Source organism: Plecotus auritus (assembly GCF_963455305.1).
Source record: "Plecotus auritus genome assembly, chromosome: 2".
NCBI classification, from domain to species: domain Eukaryota; kingdom Metazoa; phylum Chordata; class Mammalia; order Chiroptera; family Vespertilionidae; genus Plecotus; species Plecotus auritus.
In genome coordinates, this window is record NC_137771.1 from 20,625,030 (window position 1) to 20,649,605 (window position 24,576).

Sequence of the window (24,576 nt, forward strand, 5' to 3'; positions counted from 1 at the left end):
AAGTATACCAATAATTGGTATCTTACTGGTCTCTACAAATATTTGTGAGGATTATCCCCCAAACAGTTCTAAGATATAAAGTCTTTTCTTTAAAGAAAGCTCCAATAGTTAGCATACCATAGCAGAAGCATACTATCATCTTTGTGCTTATCTATACATATTTAAAAGCCACGTAGCAAATATTTTTAAAGCTCTGCCTAAATTATACATATCTCATTGAACAAGCACAGTGCCACATAATAGGGTCCCTAAGCAAACGGAGACCTTTCTTTCAAGTATCCCTTTCTCTTTTTATATTCATCACTAGAGGCACGAAATCCGTGCAAGGATAGGGTCCCCTAGGCCTGGCTGACTATCAGGGCCGATCAGGGCCTTCCGGCTGCCAGCTGGGGCCTTCCTTCATTCCGCACCGCCCCCTGGTGGTCAGCGCACATCATAGCGAGTGATTGAACTCCCGAACTCCTGAGGGGACACTTGGCATGTTAGCCTTTTATATATACTAGTGGCCCTGCACATGAATCTGTGTATGAGTAGCTCACTGCCGCTTGCCACAGCTGGCCGCCCCGCCCACAGCCGCTCGTAGCTCTCCGCCGCAGGTAGCTCGCTGCCCCACCCTCCTGTAGCTCTCTGCCTCTTGTAGCTCACTGCCCTGTCCTCCTGCTAATCTGTCATTACGTGACGGCATCCCAACCAATTTGCCTATCACCCTATTATAAGTATAGATAGATATGCATGGGTTGGTCTTATTTAAAAAACAGCCAGGTGTTTATCTTCCTTGCTACCTTGCAAGAGGTCTTAAGAAATCAACACAAATCAGCTTTGAAGAAAGAGGAAAGGGGACTCACATTTTTCATACCCTCTTTTCCATCTAGCTTCAAGGACAGAAATGTAAAAACACTGGGAATATTTTTTTAAACATAAGACTAATCTAATGAAATTTGATAAGGACACTTTAAGACACTAGAGAAGGAAAAAGAGAAAAGTGACAGAGCATTAAATGGATTCTGCACTCATTATTGGCACCACTAAAACACTTCATGTAGTCCATTAGCCATGACAGTACATTATGTTTGATTTGTCAACTACACCCCATAATTAAAGGGCTGTCAGTGTTATCATTATAAATGTCACTATAGTTTAACTGTAAATAGCTATAAAACCAGTAAGTACTTTAGTTGAGAGTTTACTTCCTCTAATAATACTCCCTAAAATGCACCTAGTTAAGAAACAATAACACAAAGCATGCTTCACTTACTCAGACAAGCAGTAAAGGAATTCCAAGATTAATTTTAAATGTTCTTGTTTTTTCAAGCTTAAGTTGTTAGCCCTTTAATTTTATCTAATCATAGCTATTTAAAACAAAAGCCTAGATTTAAAGGCCTGGAATAAATCCCGGACCTACCAGCATTTTCTACAAATTAGTTCAAGTTCTTTACTTCATTTCTATTTCATAAAGATATTTATCAACATTACTGAGTCAAACAGACTACAGCCAATCCACAGTTCATTCTCTCACCCTGCCATCTGTCAAAACAAACTAATTTCTCATCTAACCAATGGAGAACATATAGTAGACTCCCAGTGGGTGCCTGAAACTGCAGATAGTACAGACCCTATATATACTATGTTTTCTCCTATATGTACAAACCTATGTTAAATTTTAATTATAAATTAGGCACAGTAAATTATTAACAATAATAAAATAGAACAATTCTAATATTATGCTGTAATAAAGGTTATGCAAATGTGGTCTCTCTCTCTCTGCAATAATTTTTATATTTTCAGTCCAAATATATTTCTGAATCTGTGTAACCATCTCTCACTTGTTGGGGATCCACTGTGTTCCTATAGGCTTAAGGCTTTCTGGTGCAACATTTGCTGTCAATTGGAATGTTTTCTGTTCATGTCTTCCACCCATAAATTTAATGCTATTTCCATCCTAACATAACTGGCTGTCACTTTTGCAGTCTGAGGTGCACAGCAAAATTAGCATAAATTTCTTTTTCCTTCTTCACACTTTCACAAAGAAGACTCATTCCGATTGTGATCATAGCAACTTCAGCCTACTTTTTTCTTTCCTTATTAAGTGGAGAACTTTCACCTTTTCAGTTAAAGGAAGCATTTTCCAGCTTCTCTTTGGCATGTCTGAATTGCCAGTATCACTATTTTTGCACTTTGGATGGGATGAAGCAAGACTTCATCATATTACTCAGAATAGCACACAATTTAAAATGTATAAATTGTTTATTTCTGGAACTTTCCATTTAATAATTTAAGACCACAGTTGACCCCACAAAGTAACTGAAACTGTGGAAAGCAAAACCACAGGTAAGGGGGTCCATTATACTTACAGAGGGAAAAACTTGTAATTCAGACTAGCTTCAGAAGTTGTTTTGTTTAAACACAGGGCTACATCAGAAGTTAAATTTTTGTGTATTTTTTATGTGTTCTTTTATATATATATATTAATTCTTTTTTGTTGAAAGTATTACATATGTCCCCTTTTTCCCCCCATTAACCCCCTCGAGCCCCTCCACCCCCACCCCCAGGCCTTCAGCACCCTATTGTCTGTGTCCAAGGGTTATGCATACAAGGTCTTTGGTTGATTACCTCCCGCCCACCCACCATCCCACGCCTTCCCTCTGAGATTCTGCACTCTGTTCCATGCTTCCATGTCTCTGGATCCACTCCGATTATCAGTTTATTTTGTTACTTAGATTCCAGATATGAGTTCGATCATGTGATATTTGTCTTTCTCTGACTGACTGACTTCTGTGTGTGTGCGTGTTCTTAAACACAGGGCTACACTTTACACATGTTTATACTTATCCCCAGTGATTTCCAGCCAGGAGAACTTAGTCATTTAGGAATGAGAATGCAAACAAATTACTGCCATGCCATGCTACTCAAATACATCTGAATACATAGTATTCTTTAAAAAACATAATGTTTTGGCTATTTAGTTCTTCTATTTTCACCAGAATGAAGGTGAGGAAACTTTATGGATCAGATAGGAGATGACTGCCCTACCAACAGGACATGTATTTTCTTTGCATCAACAACCTTCCCAACTACTAACCAATGCAATAAACACTACAAAACTAGCTCTCAATGAAAAGTAGGAATATAACCTGATACCAATTTCTTTATTATTTTCTTCCTCATCAACTACTAAAAAAATCTCCAGTTCTCATCCTACTTCACTACCTTCCCACAATCAAATCAAATAGCTCTAAAACACCTAAGACTACAAGGTCATTTCATTACATGCTCTGGAAATTTAAGTAACTATTTAGGGGAAAAGGTATAAAATTTTACCTAATATGAGGCTCCTGCTTTGTATAATAAAATAGCATATATAGAGGCTAGGGAGTATTTTAATTTAAAGTAATTCCAATCACTTTTTGTTCAAACTGAACTATTAAAGAAATCTAATCACACAAAAGCTTAGAAACCTAAAAAATTGTCAGAAACTAGGCTGATAACTGTGGAGCAAGATGCCTCTCCTTCTCCCTTCTTATCCTCTTCTCCCACCTTTTTGTCCCCTACAAGTTAACTACAAAATATTAAGTAACTAATTTGTACTTGCAAAGTAAGAGAATATTTCCATGTGACTTAAGAATGTCTGATGGGGGGGGAAAGAAAAAGGGAAAAAAAAAAAAAGAATGTCTGATGGAAATTACTTTGTTAGTCAAACTGGTAGCCTGGAAACAAAAGCCAACTATTGCATTAATTTCCTAGGAAAAACAAAATGCAAACTTCCTTTTTCTTAAAATAAGTATTCACTAAATTTTACTTATTTATTGAAAATATCCTGCAAGTGGAGACTTTAAGAGCACAAATGAGCAAAACTGCTAATACAAAAGAATTTAAAGGTTGCTATGAACACTGTATTCTCCTAGTATAAACTCAAAAAGCAAAACTGAGTTCCAAGTTTTATAAATATCTATGTCTGAAAGGTACAACTTGTTTGTAATGAAAAATTAAAACACTACACACTCACTAGAACATGGATTCCTTCTTTTTCAACTGGAGCTTTATCGTATGTAGCATCACAAACTCGAACCAAAGTTGTCACTCCATATTTCTTAAGTTCCTTTAAAGAAAAATATAAGGTAATTTGCTTTTAGAATCTGCAACCAAAGCTTTAAAAATTTACTCTTTTGAATTGAAACAATGAGACATCATTCTTCAATAAAAACCAAAATCATTCTCATTGTGGCAACATATATAATGGACACTCTTGCACTCTCAGTAGAAATATCAATAAGACTCACGTTTATAAAGGGCAATTTAGTAGCATAACACAAAAACTTTAAAAGAACACATATACTTTGACCTAGAAATCCTACTTCTGGGGATTTTTACTAACGAAATAATTAAAGTTATACACATTTAGGTGCCAAGCATGTTCAGCACAGTTTGGAATGGTAAAAACCTGGAAACAACATTAATGGTCTGAACAAGGGAATGGTTAAAGAAAGTATGGACCAGCCATACAGAATACTATGACAGCTATGAAAATAATACTAAGGAGGTTGGGGGAAGATTTATTTTAAATATACAGTATGATCCTATCTATATGTAGGATCACAGAAACAAAGATTTAGAAGCCAAGTATTAACAGTTTTGTTTAAAGAAACAGTGTTTATTTTAATATATATAAAATATATAATATATATATATATATTTTTTTAAAGTTTATTTTTATTTTATTGATTTTTTACAGAGAAGAAGGGAGAGGGATAGAGAGCTAGAAACATCGATGAGAGAGAAACATCGATCAGCTGCCTCCTGCACATCCCCCACTGGGGATGTGCCCGCAACCAAGGTACATGCCCTTGACCGGAATCGAACCCGGGACCCTTCAGTCCGCAGGCCGACGCTCTATCCACTGAGCCAAACTGGTTTTGGCAATATATATATTTTTTTAATTAATTTCAGAGAGGAAGGGAGAGGGAGAGATAGAAACATCAATGATGGGAGAGAATCATTGATCAGCTGCCTCCTGAACGCCCCCTACTGGGGATCGAGCCTGCAACCCAGGCATGTGCCCTGGACCAGAATTGAACCCAGGACCCTTCAGTCCACAGGCAGACGCTCTATCCACTGAGCCAAACCAGCTAGGGCAACAGTTAAGTATTTTTAAAGTGTCTTTTGCTTATCTGTATCTTCTGATTTTTATTTGGTAAATACTTACTGTTCTTTTTTTTTAATTTAAGGAAACAAAAGTTATTTTGAAATTAAGATGAAAAAGTGGTATTATATTACAAAGCCAACTAACATACAAAATACTAGTAATTATAGCCAGAAGTCTTGCTCCTTTAAAAACTTTCCTACAATAATGCCTAATACAGTGACTACCTATCTTCAAGGGACCACCAACATCTTTTTATAGTTGCAGGAGGACAGTGACTTCTGCCACTTTTGGAATCTATGCCCAAGGAATCCACAGGCTGAAAATAGTATCACATAATTTAAGCCAGGCTTAAAGGTGACTGATCAACCTAAGGACACAAGCCTAGAATCAACTTATACACTGTGCACACAAAGTTAAGGAGCTTAGGACTTATTAAGTATAAATAAGCAGGAACAGTGATATCCTGTTTGGTTATCTAAAGAGTAAAGTTATTTTAATTGCTAAAGGACTTTATTTTTCACAAAAAGGCCTTCTTATAAAGTATGTTCAGAAAAGTTGTTAAGTATTATAACTAAGTAATTTTAAGAAGGTTCAAGATACAAATAAAATCCCACTGAAATGGACTTCATAGTAGCCATTCATTGGAAGGATATGGTATAATTTTTCATGGTAAATATTTGTGGCCTTAAGCAAGTCACAAACTTTTTTGAACTCAGTTTTGCCATCTGAAAAATGAGACGGATGGATTTAGAATCCCTAAGAATTCATCCAGCTCTCTAAGTCTATTCCATAAAATACATCAATAGAAATCACACTGAGACTGAACCACCAGGGAATGATTAAAAAGATTATACTCATTTGTTGAGTAAAGTACATACTTTCTCCACTAATGGAAAAAATGAAGGATCTGACAAAAATGCTACCTATAATACCTTTCCTTCCCCTAAGTTTCTGAACCCTTGTATTGTATATGATGGCTACTATTGCAAGTAGTTCTGGGGTAGCTCTTCAACAAAAGTGGTTAGAATATTTGAGGTAGGATATTCGAGGTAGACAAAGGTTTTAGTGTCAGAGTCAGTTCTATATACTGTGTACCGTCAGGCAAATTACTAAGTTGCTCTGAATTTCAGTTTCCTCATCTATAAGAGAGAGATAACAATAGTACCTATACCTCACAGGGTTATTGTGAAGAGTAAATGACATACTGTATGAACTTGCTTATTGTAATGCTGGGTACAAAGTGTTCAATAAATGTTATTTTTATTATTGAAAGTATGATCAGAAAACTGCTACTGTATAAAAAATATAAAAAACATAGTACTAGATATTTTCTAAGAGCTCCCCAAATTCCATAAATATTCCTTTAAAAACCTCTTATAATTAATCTAACCCATTGAAAAAAAAAGACTGGTAGGATGACCATCATATGCCAATCACGGAAATAAATGGCTTTGTAATAAGAGATTTCTTTATAATGGTGTTAATTTTAATGTGATTTTACCAAAATATCAATCCAAAAAGTACACCGTACTACAATCTTACCTCTGTGAACTTGTTGAGGGTAGCATTGGTAGGGTTGTGAGTTATCAGAAAACGCATGTTTTCATAGGAGATCTCCACAGGGGCTGGACGGTTCATTATGGCAAATAAAAAGTGTGAGCGTGCGTGTGTGAGTGTGATGGGGAAAATGAAAACAAAAAAAATCAATAAATCTTGAAATGTTTCACAGCAGAAAACATTAAAAAGACCACTAAAATGCCTATTATCAATCAGTGTTTTCTCTATTCAACGTGTTTATTCTTTAAGTAGCTTCTCTCTTCAAGATAAGCAGAAGTATTCAGAATCCACTTGAATCAAATTCAACTTGGGCCTCAATGTCTGCAGATGGGTACCTTCGGACTCCAAAAACATCCAACTACATACAAAACGTAAGCAGCCTTTACTACATTTAGGCACTAGTGAGACAAGTTAAAAGTGTAGATTACTTTCCACTTTTGTTTACTTGATGCTTAATTTTATTGGAGTCATTAAAAGAAATATGCTTTGCAATAAAAAAAAAAAGCCAACTATTTCTGAGGCCAGTCTCGGTGTCCAGAGTCTTCAAGGCAATATTAATTATGGCACATAGAACCCCCCAAGCTCACTTGTCAGCAAAAACGCTGTGCTGAGCCTGGCAGAAGTCTGCCCTCACACTCAGAATCGCCATAAATGTGCAACGTATATTCCAACGAAAAACCTGGAAGAGAAAAGCATAAGTAAAATGAACTGGAGGTTGATAGCATTCATAAACACAATGCTCAAAGTCAAGAACACATTCTTTATGAGCCTGAAGACATCTGAAATGTCACAATTCTAAATTATTGCCATCTATAAAGAATAGGATAAAAGTATATACCAAGAGTTTTAAATGCTAGAGATTCAAGTCAAGCATGTCTTTCTTTTTTCAAAACACGATCCAAGCAGCAAAGTTTCTGTGCTAACAGGATTACTTTTAGCCCTGGCCAGTGTAGCTCAGTTGCTTGGGCATCATCCTGTGTGCTGAAAGGTCACCGGTCTGATTTCCGTCAGGGCACATGCCCAGGTTGCAGGCTCATTCCCCCGTCCCCAATAGGGAGCATGCAGGAGAATGCTTCCCTCTCACATTGATGTTTCTATCTCCCTCTCCCTTACTCTATAAAAATCAATTGAAATATTTTCTTAAAAAACATTATTTTTAACTGGCCACCTACTGGGGATTGAGCCACAACCCAGGCATGTGTCCTGGCCAGGAATCGAACCCGTGACCTCTTGGTGCATGGGACAACACTCAACCGAGCCACACCAGCCAAGACCACAAGTCATTTTTAAATGATTAAAAGATCCTTAAAGCAATCTTCCCTCCATGGACTCTTCATAAAGTTTACAATGATCTCCTTCTTCTTCTGTTTTGATGGTAAAGTCTTCCACATATACTCTTTGAAATAAGATAAATCTATAAATGGATAGAGGATATTTACCAAAACTCCACTTTGAGGATTTAATTATTTCTATCTAAAATATACGTATTTGACCCCAATTAGGATACTATTCCATAAAGCACTTCCTTAAAAAAATTATCTTCTTTTCCTCACAACTCTGAGTAGTTGTTACTACCTATGAGGAAATGAGGAAAGAGGATCAGAAAAGTGAAGTGACTTGTCTAAGGTAAATGAATTAGTTGAGCCCAAATTCTAAACCAAGTCTTCTGTTAGTTCCATGTTTTTTCCACTATACCATAATGTCACAGCTGACTCAACCAATGTCTAAATCCCATCCTCACATTTTCTAGTCTAGTTTACCTTTTTATTATTTCTCACATCACTACCTCTAAAGTACAAATACATTTAAAGTTCAATTCACACAGCATTCTCCTGAACAAATATGTATTAATCTCTACCAAAAACAAGACAAGAAAAAGAAGTGGCAGAATTTTAATATTATTTTAGGCCACTGCTATGAAACACAGTAATCTTTATAGCTGGCTCAGTCAGAATGTCAACATAATCATAACTTCCTCTGGAAATAGGGACAAAGTCAAGTTCTTTCACTTGCCTCTTTCTTAAGCCTCCAATAAATGCTTATTTAGAAGTCCCTAAAAAAAGATAATTGTGATCAGACAGAAAAAGACATAAAAGATAATGACTATAGAACCATTTTCAGGAAGAAACTGAAATATAGATTAATTCAAGCCTACTCATCTATCCTCAGTCTTCATTTTATGATATTCTTAAGACATTTTATTTTGTAAGTTACATACTTGTGATGTTATCACCATGGACACGCACAAAACTAAAACATTCCTGAAATATGAATGACAGATAAATTCAAAATGGCATTCTATGAACATCAATAACTCAAAAGAGTTACCCACTACAATAAATACACAAAACTTCTACACTCAAACTAAGAAAAACAAAAACATACAACATTCTTCCCTTTTTTTTTCCTTTTTTAAATCCTCACCCAAGGATATTTTTCCATTGATTTTCAGACAGAGTGGAAGAAAGGAGGAGGGGGAGGGGGAGGGAGGGAAGGAGGGGAGAGGGATGAAAGGAGGGGGGAGGGAGGGAGAGAACAATAACATGAGATCAACACATGATTGGTTGCCTCCCGCACATGCCCCAGGCATGGGATCCAACCAGCAACCCTTCAGTCTTTAGGCCGACGCTGTAACCACCGAGCTAAACTAGCCAGGGCAACACTCTTCCTAACTAATAATTCTAACTGTAACTCCAAAACACAGCCACCTTAGGTTACACATTTCATATAAAGTATTCCTTGTATAGTCAAGGAATTTTAAAGCTGGAAGAAACAAGGAATCAACTACTCTGACCTTAAAAAAAAAAAAAAAAGATGATGTTTGGGCTCAAGAGAAGTCAAAATGACAGGCAGATCAAAGACAACAGCCCAGGTCTACTAACTCCCTACTTATTTTTCCTTCAATTTTGCCTAATAAAGGTACCCACATATTTAAGTCACACTCTTTTTCATGTAAGTGTAACTTTTCAAATATTTGTTTGGATGTTCATCTGCAACTCTGTGACCTTATAATAAGGGGAGAAACGCTTAATAAGGTAACTACTCAAAGAACAATGGTTTGCATGCAGTGCAGAGCAAAACCCAAGGAAATTCTAACCTGTTTGAATCCCCTTGGTTTAATGATAGTATCACAGCTAATTTGTGTCACCTGAATAAAGGCACTGAAAGACCTGCATTGTAGTGATGTCCAGTCTTAAAAGTTACAGCTCTAGCATTACGTTTTCTACCTAGTCTCCAGTGTTTGTCTGCTCAGCAAACAGAGCAAACTTTATCCCATCTTATTCCTCTCAAACTCATTTTGGAAGGACCACTTCCAGGGATAAGGATAATTAAATTATTAGATTTTCAATTCTTAACACCATACTGAGATCCCCAGCAAAATAATTTCTGCCAAATGAAACAGTATGTTCTATCAAAGTTAACAAATACATGATAAAAGCAAGCTTCTGCTCCTTCCCCCATCCACAAGAGTTCAACTACACATCAACAGTTAAATGTTCTTGCACCTGTCAATTCAGATAACTAATGTTAATTCCTGTGACATGCATAAGAATACAAAGCAAACAGTCTGTAAAAAAAAAAAATCATAAGCGTACCGCAGCTGGAAAGTACTGTAGCATAAACTCAGCACCTGTACTCCTTACAGAAAAACCTTCTTCTAAAGTTCTCTCTCTGGCATTAATTATGTTCTATCTACTTAAGTAAAAATTGATTCTTGCCTTAATTTACCAGGTGATGGAAGAGGCTGTTTTTTGTTGTTGTTAATCCTCACTGGTGGATATTTTTCCCAATGATTTTTAGAGCGAGTGGGGGGGGGGGAATGGGGTGGGAGAAATAGAGAGAGAGAAACATCAGTGTGAGACATATCGATTGGTTGCCTCCCGCGGGGATCAGCATGCAACCAAGGTATGTGCCATTGACAGAAATCGAACCTGGGATCCACCAGTCCGCAGGCTGGCACTCTAAGCACTGAACAAACTAGCTAGGACAGTGGTCGGCAAACTCATTAGTCAACAGAGCCAAATATCAACAGTGCAACGATTGAAATTTCTTTTGAGAGCCAAATTTTTTAAACTTAAACTTCTTCTAACGCCAATTCTTTAAAATAGACTCGCCCAGGCCATGGTATTTTGTGGAAGAGCCACACTCAAGGGGCCAAAGAGCCGCATGTGGTTCGCGAGCCGCGGTTTGCCGACCACTAGGCTGCTAGGGCAAGAGGTTGCTTTACTTGACAAATAATAGTTGCCAATTCAAATATGCATCTAAATATTCTCTTCACCCTTTACTTTTATGGAACCTAACTTTTAAAATGTTGCATTTGGGACATTTCCATTTTTAACAAAAAAAAAAAAAACACACAACACGGAGAAACCAAGATGGCAGCATAGGTAAACACCTAAACTGCTGCCTCGCACAACCATTTCTAAACTACAACTAAAAGACAAAACGGACATCATCCAGAACCACAGGAAGGCTGGCTGAGTGGAAATTCTACAACTAGAAGGAAAGAGAAAAGCACACGAAGACTCAGAGGAGCTGCAAAAGGCTGAGGTACAGAGACACGTGCGTGGAGAAGACGGACGGCTGAGTGCCTGGCTGGCTTTCTCTAGCGGGAGGGAGACGGAAGCTCCTGACTGCACTGAACCCCAGTTCCGGGCGAGACCCTGGGGACCCAGGCTCATACGGGGGGAATCTGGACTGTCAGGAAAAAAGAAAAGCACACGGAAACTCAGGGGAGCCGCGAAAAGCAGAGGTCTAGAGGCGCGTGCACAAGTGCACGCAGAAAGGACTGACTGCTGAGTGTGCCACTGGCTTTCTCTAGCGGGAGGGAGACGGAAGCTCCCGACTGCGCTGAACTCCAGTTCCGGGCGAGAATCTGGGAATCCAGATTCATTGGGGGAGAAACTGGACTGTCTGGCAGTGGGCGAAACTCGAGGGCGGCTTTCTCTCAGAGGTGCTTGCAGCAATTACCAAGGGACACTGAGACCCAGGGGCCTCATAGGGCAAGGCTGACGGGAAGCCAAGGCTGTCTGCTCAGCCCTGAGACTCTGCCCCATCCAAGCTGAGCACAGAGGCTTTTGCAATTTTTCAAGTCTTGTCTCATAATGCTGTCTCCAGCACAGAAGTTCTCCCAGCATAGACACAGCTGATCCTCACAGCCAATTGGCCTGGAGGTCAATTCCTCCCAGTGATACCAACAACAATCAAGACTTAACTACAACAAGGCTGTGCACACAGTCCACAAAGGGGTGCAGCAAGAGTGTCCACCTCAGGTAACTGGGGAGGCTGAGCCACTGGGCCCTATAGGACACCTACCACACAAAGCCACTCTATCAACTCAGGGAAGCAGCCAAAATGTGGAGACAAAGAAACAGGTCACAAATGAAAGAAATGGAGGAAAGCAAACGACTGGATATAGAGTTCAAAACCACAGTTATAAAGTTTTTCAAGAATTTTCTAGAAAAGGCTGATAAATTTAGCGAGACCCTAGAGGAGATGAAAAAGGACCAACTAGAAATTAAACATACACTGACTGAAATAAAAAATATTATACAGAGACCTAACAGCAGACTAGAGGACCGCAAGAATCAAGTCAAAGATTTGAAATACAAAGAAGCAAAAAACACTCAACCGGAAAAGCAAAAAGAAAAAAGAATCCAAAAATCTGAAGATAGTGTAAGGAGCCTCTGGGACAATTTCAAATGTACCAACATCAGAATTATGGGGGTGCCAGAAGAGAGCAAGATACTGAAAACCTATTTAAAGAAATAATGACAGAAAACTTCCCCCACCTGGTGAAAGAAATAGACTTACAAGTCCAGGAAGTGCACAGAACCCCAAACAAAAGGAATCCAAAGAGGACCACAACAAGACACATCATAATTAAAATGCCAAGAGCAAAAGACAAAGGGAGACTATTAAGAGCAGCAAGAGAAAAACAGTTAGTTACCTACAAGGGAGCACCCATACGATTGTCAGCTGATTTCTCAACAGAAACTATGCAGGCCAGAAGGGAGTGGCAAGAAATATTCAAAGTGATGAATAGCAAGAACCTACAACCAAGATTACTCTACCCAGCAAAGCTATCATTCAGAACTGAAGGGCAGATAAAGAGCTTCACAGATAAGAAAAAGCTAAAGGAGTTCATCACCGCCAAGCAAGTATTATATGAAATGCTGAAAGGTATTCTTTAAGAAGAGGAAGAAGAAGAAAAAGGTAAAGATAAAAATTATGAACAACAAATACATATCTATAAACAAATGAATCTAAAAATGAAGTGAATTAAAAATCTGATGAACAGAATAAACTGGTGAATATAATAGAATCAGGGGCATAGAAAGGGAGTGGACTGACAATTCTTGGGGGGAAAGGAGTGTAGGGGGTGCGGGAAGAGACTGGACAAAAATCGTACACCTATGGATGAGGACAGTGAGGGGGAGGTAAGGGCAGAGGGTGGGGTGGGAACCGGGTGGAGGGGAGCTATGGGGGGAAAAAAGAGGAACAATTGTAATAATCTGAACAATAAACGTTTATTAAATTAAAAAACAAACACACACAGACAGAATCTCACTGAAGGATTAGAAAGGATGGCCTGTGCCAAAATATTCTTTTAAATTAAGGAAGAAGGGAAGGAAGAAAGAGAACAAGGAAAGAAGGACAAAGAAAGAGGGGGCTGGAAGAACAGCAAGTAAGCAGAGGCCTACCAAGTTAAGTGAGTGCACTGCCAGTAACAGTAAGTGAATAACACAAGTCAAACCTCAATTCTCAAATGTCTCCCATCTCGAACAATTCGCTTCTCAACCCGACAACCCTTTATACCTGTATGATCAATCACCTGACTCTTAGGTGACAAACAAGGAAAGAATTCCAGCGTATGAGTCAGTTTACCACCGTTAACATCTCAGGAAATAGTTCTGTGAATATTTTCGTGTTTTTTTGCTTTTGTTGCTGCTTATTGTTATTAAATTTTAATTTTTTACTATACATTTCATTTCCTTTTTAAATTTACATTTCATGTCCTTTTTGTCTTTGAAGTGTTTATTTATAAATTAAATAGTACATTAATGTACTGTATATAAGGTAAAAACAGGGAATCATTTGAGGTCTGGAAGAGATTAAATCAATGTACATGATTTCTAATGGGAAAAAATGCTTTGGTTTTTGAACCTTCCAGAACAAATTAAGTTCAAGAACCGAGGTTGCTAGAGTTTAAATGTCTAGGGTCAACCCTCTACTGCCAATATTGACCTAGATGAGAATCAAAAACTAAAATGCATGAAATACAGTAAGCCCTTGATTTTGCTGACCTCAATTTAATGCACTTCAGAATTAACAAACAAAATTTCCAGTCCATATGTCATATGTAAAATTAACACCCCGTTAACTTTAAAATGTTTTTAAACAAGATGTGCTTGTAATTATAACTAGAGGCCCGAAGCACGAAATTCGTGCAAGGGGCTTGGCCCTCGCAGCCCTGGCTTGATCCGGAAGGTCATCCGGAAGGTTGTTCAGCTGTCTGGTCTAATTAGCATATTACACTTTTATTATTACAGAAGATTAACAGGTTGTTTTTTTTATTAGTTCATTATTATTTTTAACAAATTTTAACAATAGGCCATATGTTGGAAAAAACACTGTAGTAATAGTAATTTCAGCGACATAAATAAATCTTACATATCTACAGCTATAGTCTACATATTCAAATCCAAAGGCTCACTGCTCGTAAACAATGTTCAGTGAGTGATTAGCACATGATCACACCATATCTCTCGTGGTAATTGGTTCTGTTGTTGCATGGCTTGACTTTCTGCAGCAAATGTGCTAAGCCAGCCATGTGCATTTGTTTGCTCGTGGTGACTGGTGAATGTACTCATTTATTAGATCTATTCAGTATAGATTTAAAATTACTGTAATACACAAAGGAAACTTTTCTGTGAAATTAAACTTTTCTTATGTACCTAATTTTAATTACACAAACATGTCTACATAAGTAAAAACAGGTAAACTAACTAATTCGTAAAATTTTTAACATAATGCATTCGGAAAACCTACTTTATTACATAATGGATTTTCAGTTTTAAGGGACACCTGTTCACCCAAATAAGTCCATTATATCAAGGTTTTATTACAATATATAATACAATATCCATCATTTAATCATGACACAGTCATAAAATGGAAACTATGCAGAGGTCAAAAAAGAGTAAAATAGATTTATCTGAACTGTTATGGAAAGATGGCTAAGAGATACTAATAAGTAAAAAGAGCAAGGTCTGTAACAGTGTATACAGAAATATTTGTGAGTATCATATATGCTTCCATATCCATGAACTATCTGGAAAATTACACAAAGATAAGAGGTAACAATGGTTGCCTGGGAGCATGATTTACTTTATCATAATATATGCCTTTTGAACTGTTTCAATCTTTTTCCATGTACATATGTTACCTTAATTTTTTTTTTATTCTAGAGTGATAAAGACCTATAATGATGTACAATCTAAATACATTCTTAACAGTGCTATAGCCATGGGATTACAAAGAGCCTCAAGAGGGCTAGTCCCTCTGTTCCAGGCAGGCCTATACCTACATACGATTCTAGAAAAACAGTGTTGTTCTTTGTTAAAGATACTAAATTATTGAGTAAAATTCAGGTCCTGCTTTGGCAATTGTAATTCTAAGTTAAAATATAAAAATAGAGTATTCAAGGGCATGAAGGAACTTTACAAAATCAACCCCATTTAAGTGACCGAAACTTACTGGGCAGCCTTTTGAAAATCCTGTCAATCCACTTACTAGTACATCAAACTATCCACTGAGAAATCACCCCTATTTCTAAATTAAAGCAAATGATACAGTAAACCCTCTAATTTGATGGGTTATGCCAGTAGTCACCAAATTAAAACAGCACATAATATAAATGCACAATAAAGTAGTCTAGATCTAAGAAAATAAAATCTAAAAGCAGAGGTCTGACAAACAAATAAGCATACACTTACTATGTTATTTTTCTTTAACCAGAAATTCTACAGGAAGTCATGCAAATTTGAGTTAGCTTGGTTTCTACAAACAGGCAACATGAAAGCATAATACTGTATATAAGACTAAAACCTTGCAACAACTTTTTCCTAAGGCAAATTTATTTCACTTAAGACACCTGCACTGCCCTTAAAGTATGACTAATCTGTCAACAGTAAAAAAAAAAAAAAATCATTCTCTGAAGTTAAGACATTTTTTCCTTGTAATTTGCCTAGTTAAGAATTTATTGCCCTAGCGGCTAGCCGGTTTGGCTCAGTGGATAGAGTATCAGCCTGAGGACTGAAGGGTCCCAGATTCTATTCCAGTCAAGGGCATGTACTTCAGTTGCAGGCTCCAGGGCGAGTGCAGGAGGCAACCAATCAATGTTTCTCTCACATCGATATTTCTCTCTGTCTTTCCCTCTCTCTTCCACTCTATAAAAATCAATGGAAAAATACCCTTGAGTGAGAATTAAAAAAAAATATATTGAAAACAAATAATAAAATAATTTTTAAAAAAATCAACTGGTGAATGTGTAAATAAATGAAATGAATCAATGTTTCTCTTTCTCTTTCTCTCTCTCTCTCTCAAATCAATAATTTTTTAAAAGCCTTCAATAAAAGTTTGCTGTTTATACAGCATTAAAAAAAAGAATTTATTAATTCAAATATCTATCGGACACTATACTATATGTCACATACTCAAGCAAGAGCAGTAAACAAACAAAAACTGTCAGGATGGGTCTTATATTTTTGTAGGCAGAAAAATACAAATAAAATATGCCACTGCTATGGAAAAAAATGCAAAGCAGGCGAATCTGCAGTGCCTCCAATTCTAAATAAGGCTATCAGGAAAGGCCTCACTGAAAAAAGTGACATTTTATCCAAGACCTGGGGGTGTGAGCCAAATAGATATTTGAGGGAGCATTCTAGGCAGAGGGATTAGCTGTTGAAATGTTATGAGATGGGGCCTTGCAGTGTTTCTTAGAACAGCAAGGGGGGGGGGTGCGGGGGGCAGTGTTACCAGAGCAAAGACGGCAAGGCAGTAAAATAGGGTCAGAGAAGTAAAAGAGGACCTATAGGCCAATGTTTGGCTTTTATTTGGAAAAGATGAAAAGATTTCAAGCAAGACTGACATTTTATGCTTAAAAGGCTCACTCTAGCTGCTACGTGGAGACAGATTATATGAGTAATAAGGGTGGAAGCAGAGATCAGACAGGAGCCTGTGCAATAATCCAGGAAAAAGATAATGATGGCTTATGGTGGCTTGGACCAAGGTAGTAGAAATACAAAACATAAAAAGGGATCAATTTTAAGATTTGTCTATAGACTGGATATGGAGTCTGAAAAAAAGAGTCAAGGCTCTAAGTAACTCTAAGAACTCGTAAATCCCTCACAATATTCAGAAACTATTCTACAACTGATTATAAAATCTTCACCAACCATCAAGGAAGAAAAGTAGGGACATTCTTCTGTTAAGTATTACTGTATCTTTGCATTTTGAACATTTGAGAGAAAAAATATATTAAGACTTGTAAACTAAAAAGAATTCAACTTTGCTAATTAAAAATTCAGTGTCTGGTTAACTGGGCTCAAGATAAAATTTTACTCATCTCTCATATCCTACTCCCAACTCATCAGAGCCCTGTAGAAACAAGAGCTCTATTCTCTGTGCTACTTATCTTTCTTCATCCCTCTACTGTTGCATTTATCAAACTAAAATTGTGAATCCTTGAACTTAGACAATTCAAATTAATGTTAGTTCTCCTGCCCCACTGACTACAGTCATGGAAGTTGATAAAGAAAGATGTATTCATTAAAGTCTGCACAAATTAGGGTCCAAAATATATGTAAACAAGCTAAAAAACAGCAAGATGCTTCTTCACTGCTAAAAAAAAAAAAAAAGTTTCATAGTTACTCTCTTGGTTATTCCCACTTTTCTACTTCCTCATTTAAGGAGGGAACTTGAGAATCAAGCTCCAGTACAGAAATCAATAATCAGTTCTATAAAAAGAAAGTATGACCTTGACGGTGAGAAAATATCTTAACATTTCAGAGCTACTCGGAAAAAAGGAAAGCAATTAACCAACAACCACACCTGCTTCTGAGAACAGTGACAGTTATTTACTGAAGTCTTGTGGGCCCTGTTCCCACTCAAATGAAAAGGGAGTGGTTTTCAAGTTTGTATGAACCCCAGTGATTAGAAGTAGTTGTCCTTTTCTAGTAACTCCTACCTCAATGAATAACTGCAAGACAAAAATTGCATTAAATATTTTCCTGCTACACTTGAAAATACTTACTTTTCAATTTTGTACTCTATTGTTCTCTTAAAGATTAAAATTCCCCAGATAAATCTCTTGTCCAAATTGTTATTTTTCATTTCATTAATAAATTTAAATGGAGGTAACAGCACTTTAGCCAGTTTTCATTTTCTAAAAAATTATTTGAATACCAGTAATAACATTAAAAATCTCAACAGCACAATCCTAATATTGGGCATTAATCTTATTGTTTTCAGTGAATCTTCTAAAAATTAAGCTCTTCGGCTCTATTAAATTGGTTATATTCATTTCCAGACAAAGGTATCATGGTATCCTCTCCATAGACTTTAGCTGTTTTAAGACTCCCAAGCTTCTTTATTATTAAGTTTAAGCACATTCTTTTCTTAAGTAACTGTGGTAAGCCTCCTTTATACAATACAAATTATCTCAAACTCAGCTGCATTCCCATAAAATTAAATCCCCTAATGTTTTCTTCTTTCCTTCCATCTTTCTGTCTTCAATCTCAAAAGGCTATGTAACTGTCTTAGAGAACAATTTAGGTCTTAATCATCTTAGTTCCCAACATCGCTATACATACATTATCTCAAGAACCATTGAATCAATTACTTCTTTAATAAAAAATATATATTTGAGATTCTAAACTTCAATGCAAAATTTTTTTTAATGCAACTGTAATAAAGCAAATTCAGTAGGAAAAATTCAAAAGGACTCCTGAATTCACCATGTCAACACCACTTTGAAATGTTTTCTGACCTATATCAGGACAGTTTGAATGACTATAACAGCTGCAAGTTTCCTGAGGTTGCAAAATAGATACTTGGTTAAAGGTTACTTGAGTCACCTTTCAAAATAACCTACAGCACAGGAGCAGCATGCAAAGCAAAAACTTCCAGGCTATTGTTAGCATTATTTAAAATATGTTTCAGAACTTAGCAGTTTATGGGGTCAGCTTAATTCTTTCATTTCCCTATTTTGTAAAATGTATTGGTCCTGTTCAAGTATCTACCACCAAAAGAGGGGGAAGGAAGCTCTCTATGTCAGGATATGAAATAAAAAACATTACAAATAACATCTTGTCAGCACAAATTCTTTTGTTTAAGCCCCAGAAATTTTTCTACTGTTAGGGTATTTTGGTTCAAGTTTCCCCTAAAACCGGGTAAACTACACTTCACTTCCTCTCCTAAATTTACTTCTTATAAATCACATTATACTTCACATCCATCTCTCTGTGTACTGAGTATAGTACAAGATAAATAGGCAAGAACCTCAATCATTCTATTTGGAGCTGCTAGTGGCCTTTTAAAATATACTGTCTACCCATTATTTGCCCAATAATAGCTTGATGTTTATTTTCATAAAACACAACATTCACAATCTTTAAAAACTATACAGTTGTTTTAGCTTATATGTTAATGTGAAGCAAAAATGGTGAAATACTCTATAATGCCATGTCAAGGGGTTATCCTTTGCTCACTACCTTAGTTCAATTTCAACATGGATTCCCCTTCTCTTTCCACTTAAAGAATGCAAAAAAAAAAAATTTAATGCAAAATTTAATCTTTTTTGTCCTCTTCCTCCAAATACCTGAGATGAGAGGCAACATACCACCTCTGAATGATACTAAAATGCAGCACATCGGTCTTACAAATATTTGTGGAGTTCTGTGCACATACCATACAAACATCCAGAATCAAGATCCTAAAACAATCAATGTGGATGAAAAATATTTTATGATGGGCATTAAAATTTCATACTGATACTACATACTTAGAAAATACAAAGTGAGTGTGAGTAGAATGAAGTAGGATTAATTAAGACTTCTGAGGAAAAGTAAAACTTTTACAAGATTGGTAGAAACAGTGAAGGGACATAGCATAACTTAGGAAAGGACCCAAATCTCTGGTTACATATCTCTGGTGAGGATTTGACCATGCTGAGAATTTCAGATCAGTTCAGATGCAATAAAAGATCTTAGGAAATTAAAAGTATAATAGTAGTCAGGAAGCAACTCTTTGCTCCCTGAGAGAAAACAAGCACAGTTGACCCTTGAACAACAAGGAGCTAGAGGCACATACCACACCTCCCCCGCCCCGCCACACACACACACACACACACACACACACACACACACACACACACACACAATTGAAAATCTGTATATAACTTTTGGTTCCCCAAAAACTTAAGTTGCCCCTCTGTATCTGAGGGGGATTGGTTCCAGCCCTCCCACCCCCACAGATACCAAAATCCTCGGATGCTCAAGTCCCCTACATAAAATGTAGATCAACGCACCGTCAGCCCTCTACATCTGCAGACTCCCAACCATGAATCAAAAACAGTAGAGGCATTTATTTATTATTATTTGTTATTATTATTTTAATCCTCACCCAAGGATATGCTTTCTTATTGATTTTTTGAGAGAGAAACATTGATGTAAGAGAGAAACATCAAATGGCTGCCTCCCATATGTTCCCTGACCAGGGATCAAACCAAGAACCTAGGTATGTGCCCAGACAGGCAATCAAATACACAACCTTTTGGTGTAGGGACAATGCTCCAACGAACTGAGGCACCCAGCCAGAGTGAGGCATTTATTTTTAAAAGTCCATGTATAAGTGGATCTGGGCAGTTCAAACCCATGTTGTTCAAGGGTCAAACTGTATTGTCATATTGGTGGGCATTTCTGATCTACTGAGCAACTCCATAATTACCAAAAAGTTTCACAAAGAATCTCTCAACTTATTAAATCCTAGCTGATAAATTCTTCTTCCTTGTAAACAGATGAGTTTATTAACTAAACTAGAGACCCGATGCATGAAATTCGTGCAAGGGGCTCGGCCCTCGCAGCCTGGGCTTCATCCAGAAGGTACAGACTGTTGTTCTGCTGTTCGGTCTAATTAGCATTATTAGCTCTTTATTATATAGGATTCTACTTGTGGATGACCTCCAAATGAAGATCACATCTCACTAGAAAAACAATTCAGCCCTAGCTGGTTTGGCTCAGTGGATAGAGAGTCAGCCTGCAGACTGAAGGGTCCCAGGTTCAATTATAGTCAAGGGCACATGCCTGGGCTGTGGGCTCGATCCCCAGTAGGGGTCATGCAGGAGGCCGCCAATCAATGAATGATTCTCTTTCACCACTGATGTTTCTCTCTCTCTCTCTCTCTCTCTCTCTCTCTCTCTCTCTCTCCCTCCCTCTCCCTCCCTCTCTGAAATCAATAAAAAATATTTTTTTAAAAAAGAAAAAACAATTCAAAGTATAGTCTATGACTTAAATTTCAAGTGCTTTAGGTCCAGAAAGATCGAAATTATTTTAATTTAAACCAATCACCAAAAGGAAACTTGTTTGTAATCACACATGTGGGAAAGAAGAATAATGTCACTAGAATCTATTGTTTGTCCATCATATCCTTCCCAATTTGCTGACAAATCCTGCTGATGACTCATATCCTTCTGCGCTAACCAGTCACTCTGTTCCCTCATGATATGCTTTTCACCAATAATGGAAAGCAGAAAACACATCAATTTGTTTTGCTACTAAAAACAGTAAATATCCACATATGTATATAAATACAACTTACAAACATTGTGGTGGTACAACCTAGTGAATATTTCCTATAAAAGAGTGCAAGAAAAAAGCTATACTTAAATCACAACTAAGACTAAAGGATGACTAGAAGAAAGCACACCTAATTGTAAATTTGAACTCCTGTCAAATGATACATTAGTACAGAGCCAACATTTTTTACCACTGCAGAAATAAAAATATAAAGTAATTTATCTGATCTGCTAAAGCAAATATATCATGTGTGTATTTTATGCCAAAAGAATTAACATTTTCTGAGAAGAATGAAATTTCAACCCAAAAATACTATGAAAGGAATTAAATACACAATTCCCTAAAGGTAAAGACTGTTCTAATGGTCAAAATATTTTTTCAAAACAGACTCAACTAGCAAAAAAGGTTAGTCTTAAAATTCTCTACAGTTTAAAACGGCAATGCCGTGCAATGTAAATTTATATTCAAATGATGAAATTTAGTTTCTAGGCTACTTAAAATAGAGTGGATGCTGTGTTACAGAACCTATGGGACAGAAATTCGTTGAGGCAAACAAAAACCATTTGTATTACAGTCACATAACTGTTAGTATAATGTGTCAATTCCTCATAGTCATTTTTCTGGAAAAGATTTTGTGCCTGCCGAAACCGGTTTGGCTCAGTGGATAGAGCGTCGGCCTGCGGACTGAAGGGTCCCGGGTTCGATTCCGGTCAAGGGCATGTACCTGGGTTGCGGGCACATCCCCAGTGGGAGGTGTGCAGGAGGCAGCTGATCGATGTTTCTCTCTCATCGATGTTTCTAACTCTCTATCCCTCTCCCTTCCTCTCTGTAAAATATCAATAAAATATATTTTAAAAAAATAAAAAAAAAGATTTTGTGCCAGTATATCTATACTGATTGAACAGATAATGCAGGGAAAACCACCTAAGACAGTGATGGCAAACTCATTAGTCAACAGAGCCAAATATCAACAGTACAACGATTGAAATTTCTTTTGAGAGCCTAATTTTTTAAACTTAAACTTCTTCTAACGCCACTTCTTCAAAATAGACTCGCCCAGGCCGTGGTATTTTGTGGAAGAGCCACACTCAAGGGGCCAAAGAGCCGCATGTGGCTCGCGAGCCACAGTTTGCCAACCACTGACCTAAGACATTGCAGGAGAAGAGTCATTTTCTCACCTGGGTCCTGGTAACTCCACAGAGTAACTGTGGAAAGCAGACAAAGCCTACAGTGCTGTGAAGCTTTTTTCGTAGAGTGGAGGTGCTAGAGTAGTGACAGTTTCTGGTACAGCATAGACCTCTACAACTCTAAGGAACAACAAATTTACATACAATAGCCACTTGAATGCTACACCAAGCAACCAGCAAGGCTTCCCTACAGTAGCCAGGAAGTCACAGGAGCTAGAGGATGTTGTTTAGCCAATAAAACAAAAGATAACTAGAAAAAGCTAACAGACACCTCTACACATAAATTAGTTCTGAAGTTGAAAATGGAAAAAAGGCTCTTCTACTATCCCAGATTAATAGACTCAAATCACTACTTACCAAAGTAATTATAACTGGTGGCATCCACTGTTCATTTAACCATCCCAAGTACAAAATTTGAATTGTAACATCAAAGGCTCTTACTTTTAAACTTAGAGAATCATCAGTTTCTATGTAACCCAACCAGTGTCTTGAGAAAAATCCCAAAGCAGCAACATCCCCAAAAGAGTAAAAAAATGTATGCAAGTACCTGAAGTACCCTTTAAAAAAAAAAAATAGCCTGGCGGGCATGCCTAGGTGTTTGAGTGTTGACCTATGAACCAGGAGGTCTCGGTTCAATTCAGGTCAGGGTACATGCCTAGGTTGAGGGCTCAGTCCCCAGTAGGGGGCATGCAAGAGGCAGTCGACTGTTGTTAATGTTTCTCTCTCATCGTTTCTATCTTTCTATCTCTCTCCCTTCCTCTCTCTAAAAATCAATAAAATATGTATTAATCAATAAAATATGTATTTTTTTAATTTTACATTAAAAAAATTAAAATTCAAGCAAAAAAAAAAAAAAAAAAGGCTGACTTCCTTAACATCTACTTAACTCCTACATAGCTCCCTATAAACTGACTAAAGTTAACTAAAAAAAAGTTTAGCCAGAGATTTAAGTACTTTAAGCCCCAAGGGGAAATTTATTTTATCCTCTACCATTTATTTACTGATACTGTTTAAATTGGATTCCAAAACCTGGGATTCAACAATTGATCTATAAACCAATTTCCTTATCTGTAAAACTGAAAGAATGCCACTTACTCACAGATTATGAACTGTAAATGAGATGATTTGTGATTCAGCACAAAGGAAATTATCTCAAGAAGGGAATATTGAAACCTAAACATAATGTTGGGACTTCACAAAAGTAGTTAAGACCTCAAGAATTCTACCACTACTCTTCTCAACATAACTAAGTCTACCATGTTAAACTATGGATCCTGATTTCAAGTCACTAAAAAATTTTAAAGATCCCCAACTTCTATGAATAGTACAACTAATGGTATAGCACTGAAAGAAATCTGCCTAACTTAGGTTTCACTCTTCCAGGAGCAACAGTTAAAAATTTATGTACTGCTCCTCTGCATCTTATTTGTAATGCTTTTACTCGAGGCTTCACTAGTTACCAATCACAACCTCCACCAAAAAAAAAGTACAGTCAAAACCTGTAAAATAAATTTCTACTAAATTCCAATTTTGTGCCTCAAAATCATAGTGTTCTGTAACTACTGCAGAGAGAAATATTACCTTTGAAAGACAGTAAAAAGTTAATTCTTAAGAAACATAAATCTTTTTTACCTTGTACACACAAATGTCTTTTCAAGTAAAATATAAATATGGGGCTTTTAAGACCTTTTAAGAAAATTATGTGCATAAGCATTCAAACATTTACTCTTCCCTAATGCCATCAAAGTTCACTGATATAAATGGTTTCTGCCTATAAGTTTGGTTCATTCAAATTAAATATTACTTGACTGACTCACTGAGGGAGTGGTTTGAC

The 24,576-nt window shown here is 36.9% G+C and overlaps 1 protein-coding gene across 9 annotated transcripts in view; it reads right to left on the reverse strand.

The window, feature by feature from the left end:
• Positions 1 to 24,576, reverse strand: part of PTP4A2 (protein tyrosine phosphatase 4A2) — a 32,980-nt gene that overhangs the window by 5,127 nt on the left and 3,277 nt on the right. For 7 of the 9 annotated variants that reach the window (XM_080653857.1, XM_080653852.1, XM_080653856.1 and 4 more), the window contains 2 exons: positions 6,683 to 7,376; positions 4,004 to 4,096 (listed from right to left, as the gene is read on the reverse strand). In XM_080653857.1, the coding sequence (XP_080509983.1) occupies positions 4,004 to 4,096; positions 6,683 to 6,778 (189 nt within the window). In that variant the 5' untranslated portion in view covers positions 6,779 to 7,376. Of the gene's footprint in view, positions 1 to 4,003; positions 4,097 to 6,682; positions 7,377 to 8,710; positions 8,751 to 10,416; positions 10,469 to 24,576 lie in introns of all 9 variants that reach the window. The other 2 variants (XM_080653854.1, XM_080653853.1) reach the window with 2 other exon arrangements.